The 14,142-nt window shown below is 33.8% G+C and overlaps 1 protein-coding gene across 1 annotated transcript; it reads left to right on the top strand.

Moving 5' to 3' along the window:
- Window positions 1-4,865: 4,865 nt before the first annotated feature.
- On the top strand, window positions 4,866-14,031 carry LOC124410712 (CD63 antigen-like). The gene is made up of 6 exons (XM_046889301.1): window positions 4,866-5,221; window positions 5,647-5,835; window positions 7,520-7,690; window positions 10,273-10,497; window positions 10,622-10,683; window positions 12,246-14,031. The coding sequence occupies exons 1-6, from the start codon at window positions 5,159-5,161 to the stop codon at window positions 12,262-12,264; spliced, it is 729 nt and encodes a 242-aa protein (XP_046745257.1). The 5' UTR covers window positions 4,866-5,158; the 3' UTR covers window positions 12,265-14,031.
- Window positions 14,032-14,142: the final 111 nt, after the last annotated feature.

Genomic DNA, 14,142 nt, shown 5'->3' with positions numbered 1-14,142 from the left:
TTTATCTTCTAATATTGATATTATCTTCCAATTAGAAAATCTTGGAAAATGCATGCATAATTTATACTTATCGCCAAATAGGTAAGATAGTGAGAGTTGTTTATCAAACTGGACGCCGATTACTGCGCAGCAATTAAATGTAGATATATCAACTTCTTATCTGAAGATGCCTCAACGACGTACTTCACTTCAACGATAAAAATCATTAACAAAAGAAATCGTGTGGCTGACATGTTGTACATTTACCTACTTATGCACTTGCGCATATCATACCCATATACCCTCGTTCGATAGATTAGACTCTACATTCACACTACATTAAGTCTTAAAAAACAAAGACAGTTCGTATAGTGTATAAGCATGCGATGAAGATAGTTGCAGATGCAATTTTAAATTTCAATCGCAAATCGATCGCTATCCCATGAAAATCTCTAAAAATATTTCGCCTCATGGAATATCTTATCTTCAACTCAAGCATCTGATGGTTATATTACTCCATCCGCTTGTAACTCACGCGAGGGTTGAAGTTGTAAACAACGCCTGATCGATATGAAATTCGATTTCATTGCCAACTGTCAAACGTATACATTGTGTATCATGACGATCGTGAAGCTCAGATTGAAGTGTATTCACCTCGTAAGTATGCGTGCGTACAGAACAAACGAGAATTCGGTCAAATATCGTGGGTATAAAAGTAGAACTATTTCCATCTGTTTATCGAGCAAGCGGGTAAGGCTTCGTGGGCGAGTCCGGCGCTTCGCACGCTTTGTGCAAAGGTGAATAACCCGTCTAAACCTCTTCGAGTCCCGATCGATGTCGCGTCGATCTGGACAACATTATCCCATGTTGGTCATACACGTGTGTAACGCTTCCCTCGCGTTTTCCTTGTTCTCCGATAATTCGTTCCTTGATATTCCGCTTCCACAGCCGCGTAATTATCATTTTCCTTCTCCAATGTCAACCGCAACTGTACCTACTTTCAAATTCCCTTTCAAATGTAATTTCTTGTCTATATACATCGGAGTTTTTAATTCATACTTACGAGTAGTGAAAATGAATAATATTATGAGTCGAAATTACGATAGATTTTTTCATTTTTTCCTTATAATCATACAGTACTTAAACAGATCCATGTAATATTGCATTTGACAGCATTATCAATTGTATTGACAAACTTGCAAATATCTTGAGATAAGGGCTTGTACAAGTGAGTTTGATTATTACTAAACTCTGGCGATTTTCCTCGGTATAAACTTCAGTCAGATAATTTCAGGTACAAATTATCATATAATGCAGGTGAAGTACTGCAGTACAACGAATGCTGTAAATTTCTGTATTAGTGTTTGCACGACAGCATAATGTGGATCACCATATGGTTTCTAAATGTACGCAATCCATAAAAGTTAAGCTCGTGCACGTATGGGGTATACGTGAAAAAATAAATTCGTCGGATCTAGGCATGCCGCTTACGGTTGACATCACGCTACGGGTCTTGAAACGCAATTACTGTTCGTGTGCACCGCTGTTTGGAGCAAAAGGGTCACTTGAATGTCCACTCAGCCACCACCTACGTTCGCGTCGGAACTAGCATCACTTAAATAATGAACTGTATGAAATACGAACGCATGTGAGTCTGACTTACCCAAGAATGAAATTCATCTCTCTTCCCCGAATTGAAAGTGAAATTATGCACTTTGAATTTAAATTTCATTGCCCGAGATTATGCATTCATGTATAATAGATATTTGATATCAAATTCGCGAAGATTAAATCGCGGCTATGATCTCTAATGTTACATATTTTCCCTCACATAATTCGGCAAAATATCATTGTGCAGAACTTTATGAATTCGAACTATCTATGTATGCACAAACAAGTTGCAGAGATTATATGTATTTAGAAAAAAAATTCGATCAAGTTCTCTATAGAACGTTGCAGAAACGTATTCATATATTATGATGGTTTAAATTCATTCATTCATGTAGAATGGAATGAAGTATGTATACATATATGTAAATAATAATGCGAAGGCGACGCTTCACATGAATGGCTTACGGCTTACGCATGTAATCACCGATCCTTTCAGTCTCTTGTATCGCTAATTGTGAGGAAAGACCGGCTGGGTCCCTTAAACGTATAACCACGGTAATGCTCATTATCAGCTGACCTAGCATTGTAAAAGTTAGCTAGGCTTGAAAAGCATTCCCAGCTGTTTTTGTCATCAAATGAAGCTCAAGCGTCGTACTTATAGTTATATTATACATATTATCTATGTATAAATGTTAATTCGCTTGTGATCGAAGTTGACGATATTTGCATACGATAATTGAGAAAGATTTCAGTAGCGAAAAATTTTTTTTTCTTCTCAATATATCCAAGATGGCTTACATTTGTTACGTATTTTTTTGTACAGGGAATTGATGTTCGTTACAATCTGTTACAAAGAGATAATAGTCCAAGCATTTTAGGTTTTCTGTACGAAATAAATCGTAGCTTCAATTTTTTTTTTTTTTTTTGTTTGCTTCATTTTGACGTTCTGAAAAACATATTAAAAATCGAAAACGAGATCACGTTCGCGTTAATAAATATTCAAGGTTAAAGGTCAACAAATTCGGGTTTTTGCGAATATCTCGCTTCCTATGTCTCGGGGACCAATTGAGGATCAGATCGAAATTAAAGATTATAAAATTTCACGCAAGAAATATTTTGTGCATTTTTCATGTATAGTGAACCGTTTAATTAAAAAAAAAAGTGCTGTGAAGTTTCCGTTAAGTTTTGTTTGCTTAAGGGGAAAGGCCACGTTGACCGTCGAAAAAATAACTGTTTTAGAATTTTTTTACAAGAATAACTAATTAATAAAGGGATGAAGTTTTTGGTATTTTATCGAGTGTAAATTGAAAAAAAAAAAATTGTAATAGTAATATTTTATAACATCCACAACAACAATAACAATACCAGTAATAATAAAAATCTATGTACAACGATAGCTACATTTATATAGGTTTTGTTTAAATTGGTTTTCTTATTTTTGGATAACCCTGCACCGAGATATCAGTGTCACGATGGAGGGAAATTTTTTGATTAGTCGTCAAGTCAAGACCCATATCCCTAATTAATTTTGAATATTATTTAATTGAAATTTGTGAAGTTTAATATACACTTAATAAAATACCAGCAATCCGATCCCTTTATTAATTACTTATCCCTGTGAAGAAAAAGTCTTAACAATTTTTCATTTTTTCGGCCGTCACAGTGGCTTTCCTCCTTAATACGGATTAGGCCTACTGGGGAACCCATATAAAAAAAACGCGTCTTGTATCCTACCTCGAAGGTGGTGCGGAAACGGACCTACGCACGTTCTATGGACATTCGTCGCTCTATATCCCGTAGATGGTCCACTGGACGTGAAAAATGAACGAAATGTTTCTTGCGTAACATTTTATAATCTCTAATTTCGATATTAGTTAACCTTTAGCTTTGCAACCCCTATACGCTTGCGTTATTACGTATTGTATGAAGTAACGAATAACTTTAAAAAACTGAGGCAATGAAATTTTATGGGTGATCCTACTTCATAATTTTCCTTACATTTCTTCATTAGTTGGTTTATTTAATAACATGATTTATCAGCTTCTTAAACTAAGATTTCTGTTTTCAAGATGCTTGATTACTATACTATAAAGTAGCCCCTGGATCTTATCAAAGTTGGCGCCTATGGATAATACGTATATCTTCGGTCAACGCTTCTTTGCTTCTCAAATCAAGCCTTCCTTCACAGTAGGTGTTGGAAAAAGTAGCGTGTAATAACTCGTAAGGCTGGGCAATATCTGACTCGTGTAATTACAGCTCTTGCTTGCCTCATACCACCTCATACTGCGTTCATTCACACTAGTGCTCGTACGATTACAGCACTCATGTTCGTGTGAACGCAGCACACTAGCCTTTGTGGCTCGCAGCAAATTTCACACTGATCGGAAATCGCCCACTTTGCGCACTCGTAACACAATTAAGTATACTATTCAACCGACTGTATCTGAGAAGTATTTAACTTTTACAACTTTGTCATTGCTTAGATAGATTTCCCGATCAACTGGCTATCGTATGTGAAAGAAAAAAAAATCTAATACCGAATAAGACCATAATTTACTCGGAGTTACGATAGAAAATTGGGTCCGGGTCCCAAAATATGAAAAATATGTGTGAAATTCTAAGATTTTCGACGTCAGTAACCGACTTTCGGCGGTTAGTTTAGAACAGTCAGTAAAATATTGACTCTGAACACAGAAAATGCATTCAACACTACGTCATTCCGTACTGCATATTTAGATAGTGATTGAGTAATGCCTGCTTGAAGAGATACCGCCTAAAAGATGCCTACATTTTTCTCTCAAACTTCCCAATTGAATAAAAATTCTTGAACCTGCATGCTTGAAAAATATATTCCATCTTTGAAATCCATTTCAGAGAATGTCGAACATTTTGAAAATTTTCGATTAATTCCATGAAGTTTTACCAGAAAAAACCCACTCCATGGTTTCCATTTTCAAACGCGTGTCATACGGATAGCTGCCCCAGGTATATCACGTTAATCAAGTATGACTAACTTTTTGTAAAAGTGCCGATCGAAACTATTGCATGTAGTTCCCTTGGATACGACGCCAAATAGCGACAGGTGCAAATAAGCGACTTCAACTACCAAGGGGAAAGAAATAAGGAGTCGACTGGATGGACGGGTGTCAAAAGTCGGTTGCAACAGTAACAATTCTTTATTAGGATCATTTTGTATATACATAAGTGTACATCGGGAGCTGCTTTTTCTTCAGAATAAAATACAAATCGAACATAATGATGATACGAGACTAATAGAAAGTAGTCCCTGATGGGAGACAACCGAATGCGCGCGCAACGGTGTGCTACGACAGACAGACAACTAAAATATCCGTGCGTACTTCATAGCAAACTGAGCCTTCGAGGAGTCGACAGTCTACCAGACAATTGTTCCAGGCCCGTTGCTCTAAGTTGTCTGTGGCTGCTCTCAGGAGTCTGTACGCGGTACGTGTTAAGCATAATCGATCCCGGTGCGAGTCGAGGATCGTCAGTGGGCGGAAGTCTCTGTTGTTGATTAACCGGCGAAGTTTAACATAATTAAATCGTGAAGATGGTGTCCGGTGGTATGACGTGCGTCAAGTACCTGCTATTCCTCTTCAATCTGGTATTCGCCGTAAGTATATTACGCTAATAAATTACATCAGACAAGTTTACAGTTCGTGTGAATTTCTAGCGAGTCGTAAGCCGACAGAGACGAGTCAATGCGAAGTAATGAAGTTTGGTTCAGGCTTCAACAATGCTCTGCAGGGCAGTTAAGAAGCTGTGTAAACTGTCAATCTGATGGATATTCTTGTTGTTTATTTTTTCATGCATTGATTAAACGTGTCTAATTCTGCTCTGTTATTTTTAATAAACGCGAGCAATGAAATTAAAAGAAGTGTGCAGGTAGTGGATAACTGCGAGGATCCATAAGCTCGATGGATAAGCATGCACATTATGTTCCGATGATACGGATCTAGAAGTTATTTTCAGCCAAGCCTGCTGGAGAATAGGGTTGCTTATTTTTAATCCCCTAACGGACGTTTATTTCACTTTCAGATAACCGGAATCGTTTTCATTTCGGTCGGCGCCGTTATACTCGGCTTGTATAAGGGATACAGTAACTTTGTGGACAACTGGTTCTTCGCCGCTCCGGTGCTCATGATTGTCGTTGGAATCATCGTATTCCTTGTATCGTTTTTCGGCTGCTGCGGAGCTGTCAAGGAGAACCACTGCATGATCATAACGGTACGCTTGACACATGACTGAAATACGATGTTTATAACTATACATACTTATGTGTATCGCACCTGCCTGACGTTTCGACGTCCACGCCTGTAACCCATGAAGCTGAAGTTAGCTGCAGATGTGTTAAATTTTTTAGAAACACAAAAATGCAGTTTAATTTTATCCTAATAATTCTATAAAAGTATTAGGGGTTCAAGGTATTTCGCAAAATTTTTATTTTCGGTCTTGATTACTCTATTTGAATGAGCGTTAAAACGTTTAACTGATTTCGGTATTTGTTTCGTTTCATCCCCCTTTCTTTGAAGGCATATTTTTTTTTTTTTTTTTTGTTCCTTTTTTCTTTTTGTGTCCGCAAAATTTTATAAATTTGATATTCGCAATTCAAGTTATTATTAAGAACGAAAATTTCTAACATTATTTTCAAGATATGAAACCTTCTGAATCAGTTCTTTTCCTCATGTGACTACTATACTGTTCTTGAACAATATTTCTAGGAATTATAACAATGTTTTTCTTTGATAGCTGAATAGTAACATTTGTTACACAAAATATATTCAATTCGATCTATTTTTCCTCAACGATGATTTTGTATGTAATCGAAATGTTCGGAGAACAGAATTTAACATGCTTTCATATTATACAAAATGGGTGTTAATTAAAAGTAATACACTCATCGAAACAATGAACGGGTCCCTCACATTTTTGGCTGAAAAAAGTCCCACTTTGAAACGCTGTAACTTTGTGTAAATTGCCAGTTAAAAAGTAGAATCGAGAATAATTTTGAAATCGAAAATCTTGGTTTTAAACTCTCTTTTCTAGACTTAGTCTGTTCGTATTTTTGTTCGAGTAATCTTATCACGAAGTCACTGACTTCAAATTTCGAATTAGAATTTTCGACTTTGCGTTGTTGTACACAATGAATAGAATTGTTTTTTAGATTATCAAGATAGCCATTTTTCAGCTTGGAGTTTTTACTTTGAAATGGTTTTTTATACAAATATAAAATAAATTCTCTTCGTAGCGTATGATCACCTGAAGTCGAAAGTTCATTTTGAAAATTTGACACGAATGACTTGCATATAGGATTACTCGAGAGAAAATGCGTATAGATTAATCCTGGAAAATGAAGCTTGAAGCCAAGATTTCCAGTATCAAAATCGTTTTTTATTTAACTTTCTACTTGCAATTTACGCAAAGTTGTAGTGTTTCAAAGTTGGGTCTTTTTCGGCCAAAAACGGGCCCGTTAATTTCTTCTACGAGTGTATTTTCAATATAAATTGGCACCAATAAGTTCTTTGTCAGACTGGAATTTTCTTCATAACCAGCCAACAGATTAGAATCCTTTTTTTTAAAGTATTTTACTTACAATCCAAAATTAAGTTTTCACATGCTCAATTCGAACATGTGTAAAACAAAGAAGAAAATTTGTATAAGTCATCCAAGTACAGTAACATTTTTCTCAATTGCATATTACAACTTACTGATTATCTATACTTTTCATTTCAAAATAGATCTGAAGAAGTATTAAGACTTTTTGATTTTCCTTTGTTATGCCAAAATATTAAAACTGTAGCATATAAATAGCAAATCCAATTGATGTATCTTATATCACTGTGTCAAATGCCTCTATACTAAGAGATTGCCGATAATCCTATTCTAGCCTAATCATTTTGTGATTTGTTAGTTCTCTCTTCTATTGCTCCTGATATTTGCCCTGGAAATTGGTGCCGGAATATCTGGATACATGATGCGTAACGAAGTTGGAAACATGCTTGAAAATCGTTTGAATACTACCATGTCGCAGTATTTAACTGACAAAGAAGCCAAGAATTCATGGGACATCATGCAGCACGACGTAAGAAATTTTCACTATAATTTTCACCTCCAACTTACTCACTTTAATTGAATACTCGATAAAAAGAAACCTAGAAAATTCTTCGGCTATTCATAAAGTTAAGCAACCACCAGTGTTGCCAAACACTTGTACATATTGTATTCTGAAATTTTTAAGCAATTGCTTGATTATTGACTGCCCCAATTAATTAGAGACATCATCCCTACAAGGAGCCCTCTGTAGATGGTGCCCTATTTATTTAACTATTTCTTTTTACATATTTTTTACCACTAGATGTAGATTTCTTCATATAAGTTAATAAATTTATATTGTCATTTATGCTAATTTACGATTTTCCTCTTATTTACTGGTAGATTTTATTTTTTATTAATTTTTCATAATCTCTCATACCAACGAAAATCAGAAGAAAAGAATTCCAATTACTAAAATCGTGTGTGATTAAAACAGAAAATCACAGAAATATACTAATCACTGAAAATTCTAAGAACTCTGATTATTAAGAAACCGGCAACTATTTTTTCAACCATAATTGTGTCTAGGCATGGCTACGTAATTTTTGCTCTGCACCATGTTTTTTTATTCTTGGTATTTACCATCAGTATGTCAGTTACTGACCTATTTGGCATTTTATTAATACCTAATTGATTTTTACCACCTAAATAATTCACGCTTTATGTTACGATACTTGCACTATGACTGTTTTAAAACGCGTACAAACTACTTGGCCAAGAGCTTCCTTCTCTGTGTCAATCAATATTTCTATCAGTTTGAATTTCCTTCTGCTAAGTCGTATATTATAGTCTTCAGTATAGCATCTAGCATACCACGTATCAGAAAATTGCTTTTGCTTACCAGAGTTGCCGGTAGTCGATCTATATGGATAGTGATCACCAAGATTTCTGATATGAAAAAAAAAGAAATGCCAAAAATGTTTTAGTTTGCTTTTTCCAATTATTTATCATATAAAGTGTTAGAATTATTTTTTTTACATATAGTTATTACGAGCAAATAAATATTGAAACATCAGTCTGGCAATAAAGATCAGAATTGTTAGCAAAATTTTTTAGTTTCTGAAAGTTAGAAAAATATCAAAGAAGTTTGTCGCCGGTTAGGAAATATTTGGACAAGAAATATGTAAAAATATTATCGACCCGCACAGTCTGCATAAATTTTTATGAAAGTTAGCGTTGTCAAGGTTACTGTTTCTTTTTATAAAGTATCAATATCTGAAAAAGAAAAACGAGCAGTAATCTTCTTAAATCTTTGTTGACAAGTGTAAACATCAGTTTTTCAATACACTCAAGAATTCCATCATTGCAAAATTAACTTTGGGTTGTAGGAAAATTGGGGCTTTTTTATAAACTAAAATCGAAGAAGCTTGTTATTTGTGGCTACTTTTGAAGATTAGCGTAACCTTGAATAATCTCCTTTTATTTATCACTTTGAAAACAGAGAATTTCATTAAAAAGAAATTTCTTGAAAAAATTATTCAGTTTAGATTGAATTTATTGCAGAATCTCATAAAAAATTCAAACCATTTTTCACGGTCAAAGTTACACCTTCTGTGTTAGGAGTCAAGACAAAATAATTCTTGCATTCAAGGTGATAGTTTCATAAGTCTGGTTGATTCGGTGACTGCATTTCATAGACCTCTATCGATGAGGTATTACTGTGGTTTTTATTATCACGTATACCTTCCAGTCACCAGTCATTCTGGTCTACATGCACAGCTTGAGTGAAAGGAAAACTATTGCATAAGACTGTATGGATCAATTTACCAGATGCTGATTCACGTTTTAACTATAATATTCGTATCGTTATGTATTCCTCATCATCCTCATGCACGAACCAAAACATTATCAAATAATGTACAAAGATTGAGATTTGCAAAATTATTGCTCACGTAGAATTCTATAATAATTACTCAATTGATAAGATACGTGGATTCCGAGTAAGTTGAAAAGCTTAGTTCGGAATAGAGCATCGAGAAATATAAAAAGATACTTTCCGTATTGGTGATAAAGTTGGCAGATTGTTCTATTTGTCATAAATGTCAAGGTCTGTGATAGGTAGGTGCGAAAAAAAAAACAAAAAAAAAACAACATTGAACAGCAATTCACTCTACGTACTTAAATGATTGAATGATCTTGATATTTAGAATAATCTTTTTAATGCAATATCAATGCGAACTAAATGACCAGTGAAGCGTTTTTCACCAACAAAGTAACTATTAATATGAATTTCGACTTGTCCTGCTTGTGGACATAGATGACCTACGAAAAAACGAAAGCCCGCCCTAGAAAGTAAATAAAAGAATTTATTTAATTCTTCATGAAGGGGACAAGTTCTGTTTCACATGAAATTTCCCATAAGCGTACAAACTGTTTGTCCGCAGTCCAGATATGTAAATGCTGATATACCGAAAACTGTAGAAGTTGAAATTCATAATTACTTTAAATCTAAAAATTAAGTCCCATATCAGTATCTCTATCCTGACAAAATTGTTGTCCTCTTCTCAAGAGTAGTTGTAAATTGAATCAGGCTATGATTAGTCCGTTTTCTAAATAAATTTTTTATTTTAGTTGGACTGCTGCGGTATGAATGGCCCGAAGGACTGGGAGAGGGTATTTAAAAGCACCAATTTACCAGAGACATGCTGCTCCGAACTTGATATGGATAAGAAATTCACATGTGACGAAAATTTAACTGATATTCGTCATGACGGTTGTATTATGAAATTACAAAATACAATTGAAGATAATGCTGTGATTCTCGGTGGTGTGGGTATTGGAATTGCTCTGGTTCAAGTAAGCCTATAATGTTTCGAAATTATCTGTATCTTCCTTTTCCTCAATATTTTCATATTAGAACTCACTGTAATGCGTCTGTGCATCTAGTACGGATCTGAACGTATTCTATTGTTTTTTCCAGCTGATCGGAGTAATCTTTGCGTGCTGCTTGGCTCGCTCAATCCGGCGCGAGTATGAGACTGTGTAAGCGTTTACAGATATGAATTTTCACTGTAATCTGCCTACCATGCACTTTCTACAAATTCTGTTCTGTCACACACTGTCTACACCCGTGTTCCTATCTGTAAGATTGATTGCCATTTGATATGTATAGTTACTTGTCAGATGAGTTTTGCACAATTTGTCACAAACTATTACATTACAGTTTTATAAATGGAAAATCCTTTCTTTTTTTTTTTTTTTTTTTTTTACTCATGTCTTAATTTTAATTTTAATTTGTATCTCATACGCAAAGCTGAAGTTTAATTTTTTCATCAAAAGATAGGGTAGTCATTTGTACTGTTTGTAGAAATTCTAAAGTCAATAATTTAATTTAATTCCTCTCATAACATATTTTGCATATTATTTGCGTTTAAATTTCGGATGATTTTTTTTTTTTTTTTTTTTTTGTTTTAAATTGGTCCATGTCATTCATCGCGACTGGTTGTACTTGAGGTATTTTACATGCAACGCTTAAATGGATTGCCTAATAAATGTTGTGTAACACTGTTAAGGTTGATACGTGTTTAACTCCTATAAAAAAGTTATCTATTACCGATTTCCACCATCTTGGGTCGCAGTTAAATATTTACGACTGCATTTTACAAATTACTTTTTCGAAAATATATGTATACTGAGATTACGTGTTTACCGTGAAAGTTTGCGTAGGACATGAAAGATAATAAAGCTACGCTAGAACGTTGATACGTATCTTACCCACCGATTTACAATGATAAGTATATTGCCACGCGTTGGAAGTCCAAGATATACAATTTAAAGGGAAACTGTGATTTAAAATTATATTGAACGTTGTAGCATGTGCTGTAATTTCCTCTTGACCAATTTCCTTACAAAAATTCTTCTAAAAAATGTCAAATTAACATGCAACTGATATAGTGTAAACATATAATATATATTCAAAAATAATTTTATAAGCAAAATAATTAAAATGCAGACTAATTACTGACAATGAGATCTGTATTACAGTATACTGACAACATATAGTATAAAGTACTACATATGCTATATTTATATAATATGGAAACGCTACATGAAGTTTAAATAATAATAATAATAATAATAATACTGATATTAATAAGATTAAACTACATATTTATATAACATTAAGGTGATATTCTATTGTTTTCTACATTGTAAAGTCTACGTAGTGTTGAAAGAGAATAATAATAAATATAAAAACATGGTACCGATGTGCCATAAATAACGTGCAGTTAGCTAACAGTTTTTCAATAATTATAGAGATTTTTGAATTATTCTCACGTTAATGGCAAATCTTGGCTATGAAGTATTCATAATTATGTTACGTTAATATGAATAACTTAGTGTTTTCTGAAAACTTTGGTCACGAGTAAAATGATTTAGGGACTACTTAGGTAGATTTTTCAGCTATAGCGTGTGTCGCTTATTCGTTGTTCAGTGCACTTTTGTGTTGTTTCATCTTTTAAAAAGAAATATATATATGAAGTTTTTCTTTTTAATGAGCAAAAAAAAAACTTCGAGTGATACCATAACATTTTTAATTACAGCGAAACTACAGCACACTGATCCGCCACCACTTAGGAGGCACATTTCATTATATTGTTCATCATACATTGTTGGCTGATTATTCATAGGGTTCATTATGATTGTAGTTTTATTGTGCTTACGAACGTGTAACAAAAGAGGAATAGTGAAGCATTAAAGAGAGTGAAAAAATATTCAGAGACAACAATATTTCAGTAACCAGTAGAAGGTCACAATGCTGGGTTCCTGCCTTACAAATGTTTCATATGTTACTCTTGCGGATGTACACAAGTGTACGGAGTATTACTGTACGTGCGTCTTTTGCCTCTGCGATGTTGAATGTGGTATGATTATGGTAAAATGCCACTGTTCCTCTTTATACTCTTTAACTATCATACTCCCGATTGAAAGAATATGCAGCAGCTATCAGTGCGATTTCTTCCATAATTGGATATTAAATTGTCGGCTTGAATTATTGTCGTAAAATAAGTTGAAAGTTTTTACAGTTTAAATAATATTTTCAATGTGAAACTATACTCCGATAAATTCTCAATGCTGAAGTTAATTGACTGATTACGAGTATACTTTATTGCAAATTTAATCTCTGAAATAAAACAAGCAAAAAATTATCATTTAACAAAGAGCATACAACGTCCACATAACTTGCACGATAGTGCGATATGTATAGGCATACATGAGTAATTTTGTATTTTGCTACATCTGTATATGTAATTTGAAATAAATTAGAAAAACAAGAGGCAGTAAATCCAAGTAAAATCTTTGCCAAAATGTTATATGAATCATTACTGCAAGAAATATTCGTGATATCGATACAAAAATATTCATTACTTGTAGATACATACTTAGATTTGTGACGCATGTACATACCTACAATACGTACATAATGTATGCGAAAGAAATGGAACAGTATGACGCATATGGCAACGTCACTCTTGTCAATAATGCAGTATCTGTGTCAGTGAACTCTCCTCATATATTGATTCTCTTCAACAACTACCAACAGCTAACGTTACTAGTCTAAATCATTAAGAATTTAAAAAGGTTGAGAATTATTGATACAGACGATGGATATTAGACTTTTCCTCGATTGCCTAAACAGTAAAAATTAGTGAATGTTTTATTCGACTGTAATAGAAGCATATCCTGATTTATTAAAAGATAAATTTTGATATCACATTGAGATTCGTACTTTTGGTCTTCGAATTGAATTCATTGGTGATAATTACATGGAACAAGTGTGTAAAACATTAATTACTCGAACAGTCGATTAAGCTCTGATAAACACTGTTTTTTCCTTTCAGTTGAAATTAAAATTTCATCTTTGTCACACATAAGCAGTAAAGTTAATTGTCTGAAAAGTAATCTGTCCGTATATCATAGTGAAAGTAGTCAGTCATGTGTATGAAGTGATACAAAAATAAGAATTACAATATGAATCTAAATATGATATATGTTAGAATAGTTTCTTGGGAGTTTTTAGACATGGGTTCAATGTGGTACACACAACGTCGCGTATTTAAGATTGTTTACAGCACTATAGCTCTAAGTTTTCTCCTTTACAATTTTAATACAATTACCTATTAAATCATGATCGCTACCATCGCTACATCAATGATTTGGAGCCATCCCCGGTGCGCGTGTATCAAAACGACAATTACAATCAGACTTCAGAAGAGACTGACAATTATCACGATAATCAGTATTAACAACTTAAAATATTTTTCAATACGAGATATTTTACACATAAATTTATACTACACAAAATTTTGATTGCTCGCGGTAAATTCCAAAAACAAGCGAAGGAAGGAAAGTGTTCCGTATCCATTGAAATTATTACTCAGTGTACACATTGAATGTAATATTTTCTTTACTTGTATTTTATTACTTTTTGGCTACTCA

The sequence above is a fragment of the Diprion similis genome, chromosome 9 (genome assembly GCF_021155765.1).
Source record: "Diprion similis isolate iyDipSimi1 chromosome 9, iyDipSimi1.1, whole genome shotgun sequence".
NCBI classification, from domain to species: domain Eukaryota; kingdom Metazoa; phylum Arthropoda; class Insecta; order Hymenoptera; family Diprionidae; genus Diprion; species Diprion similis.
This window is presented reverse-complemented; position numbering and strand designations above follow the sequence as displayed.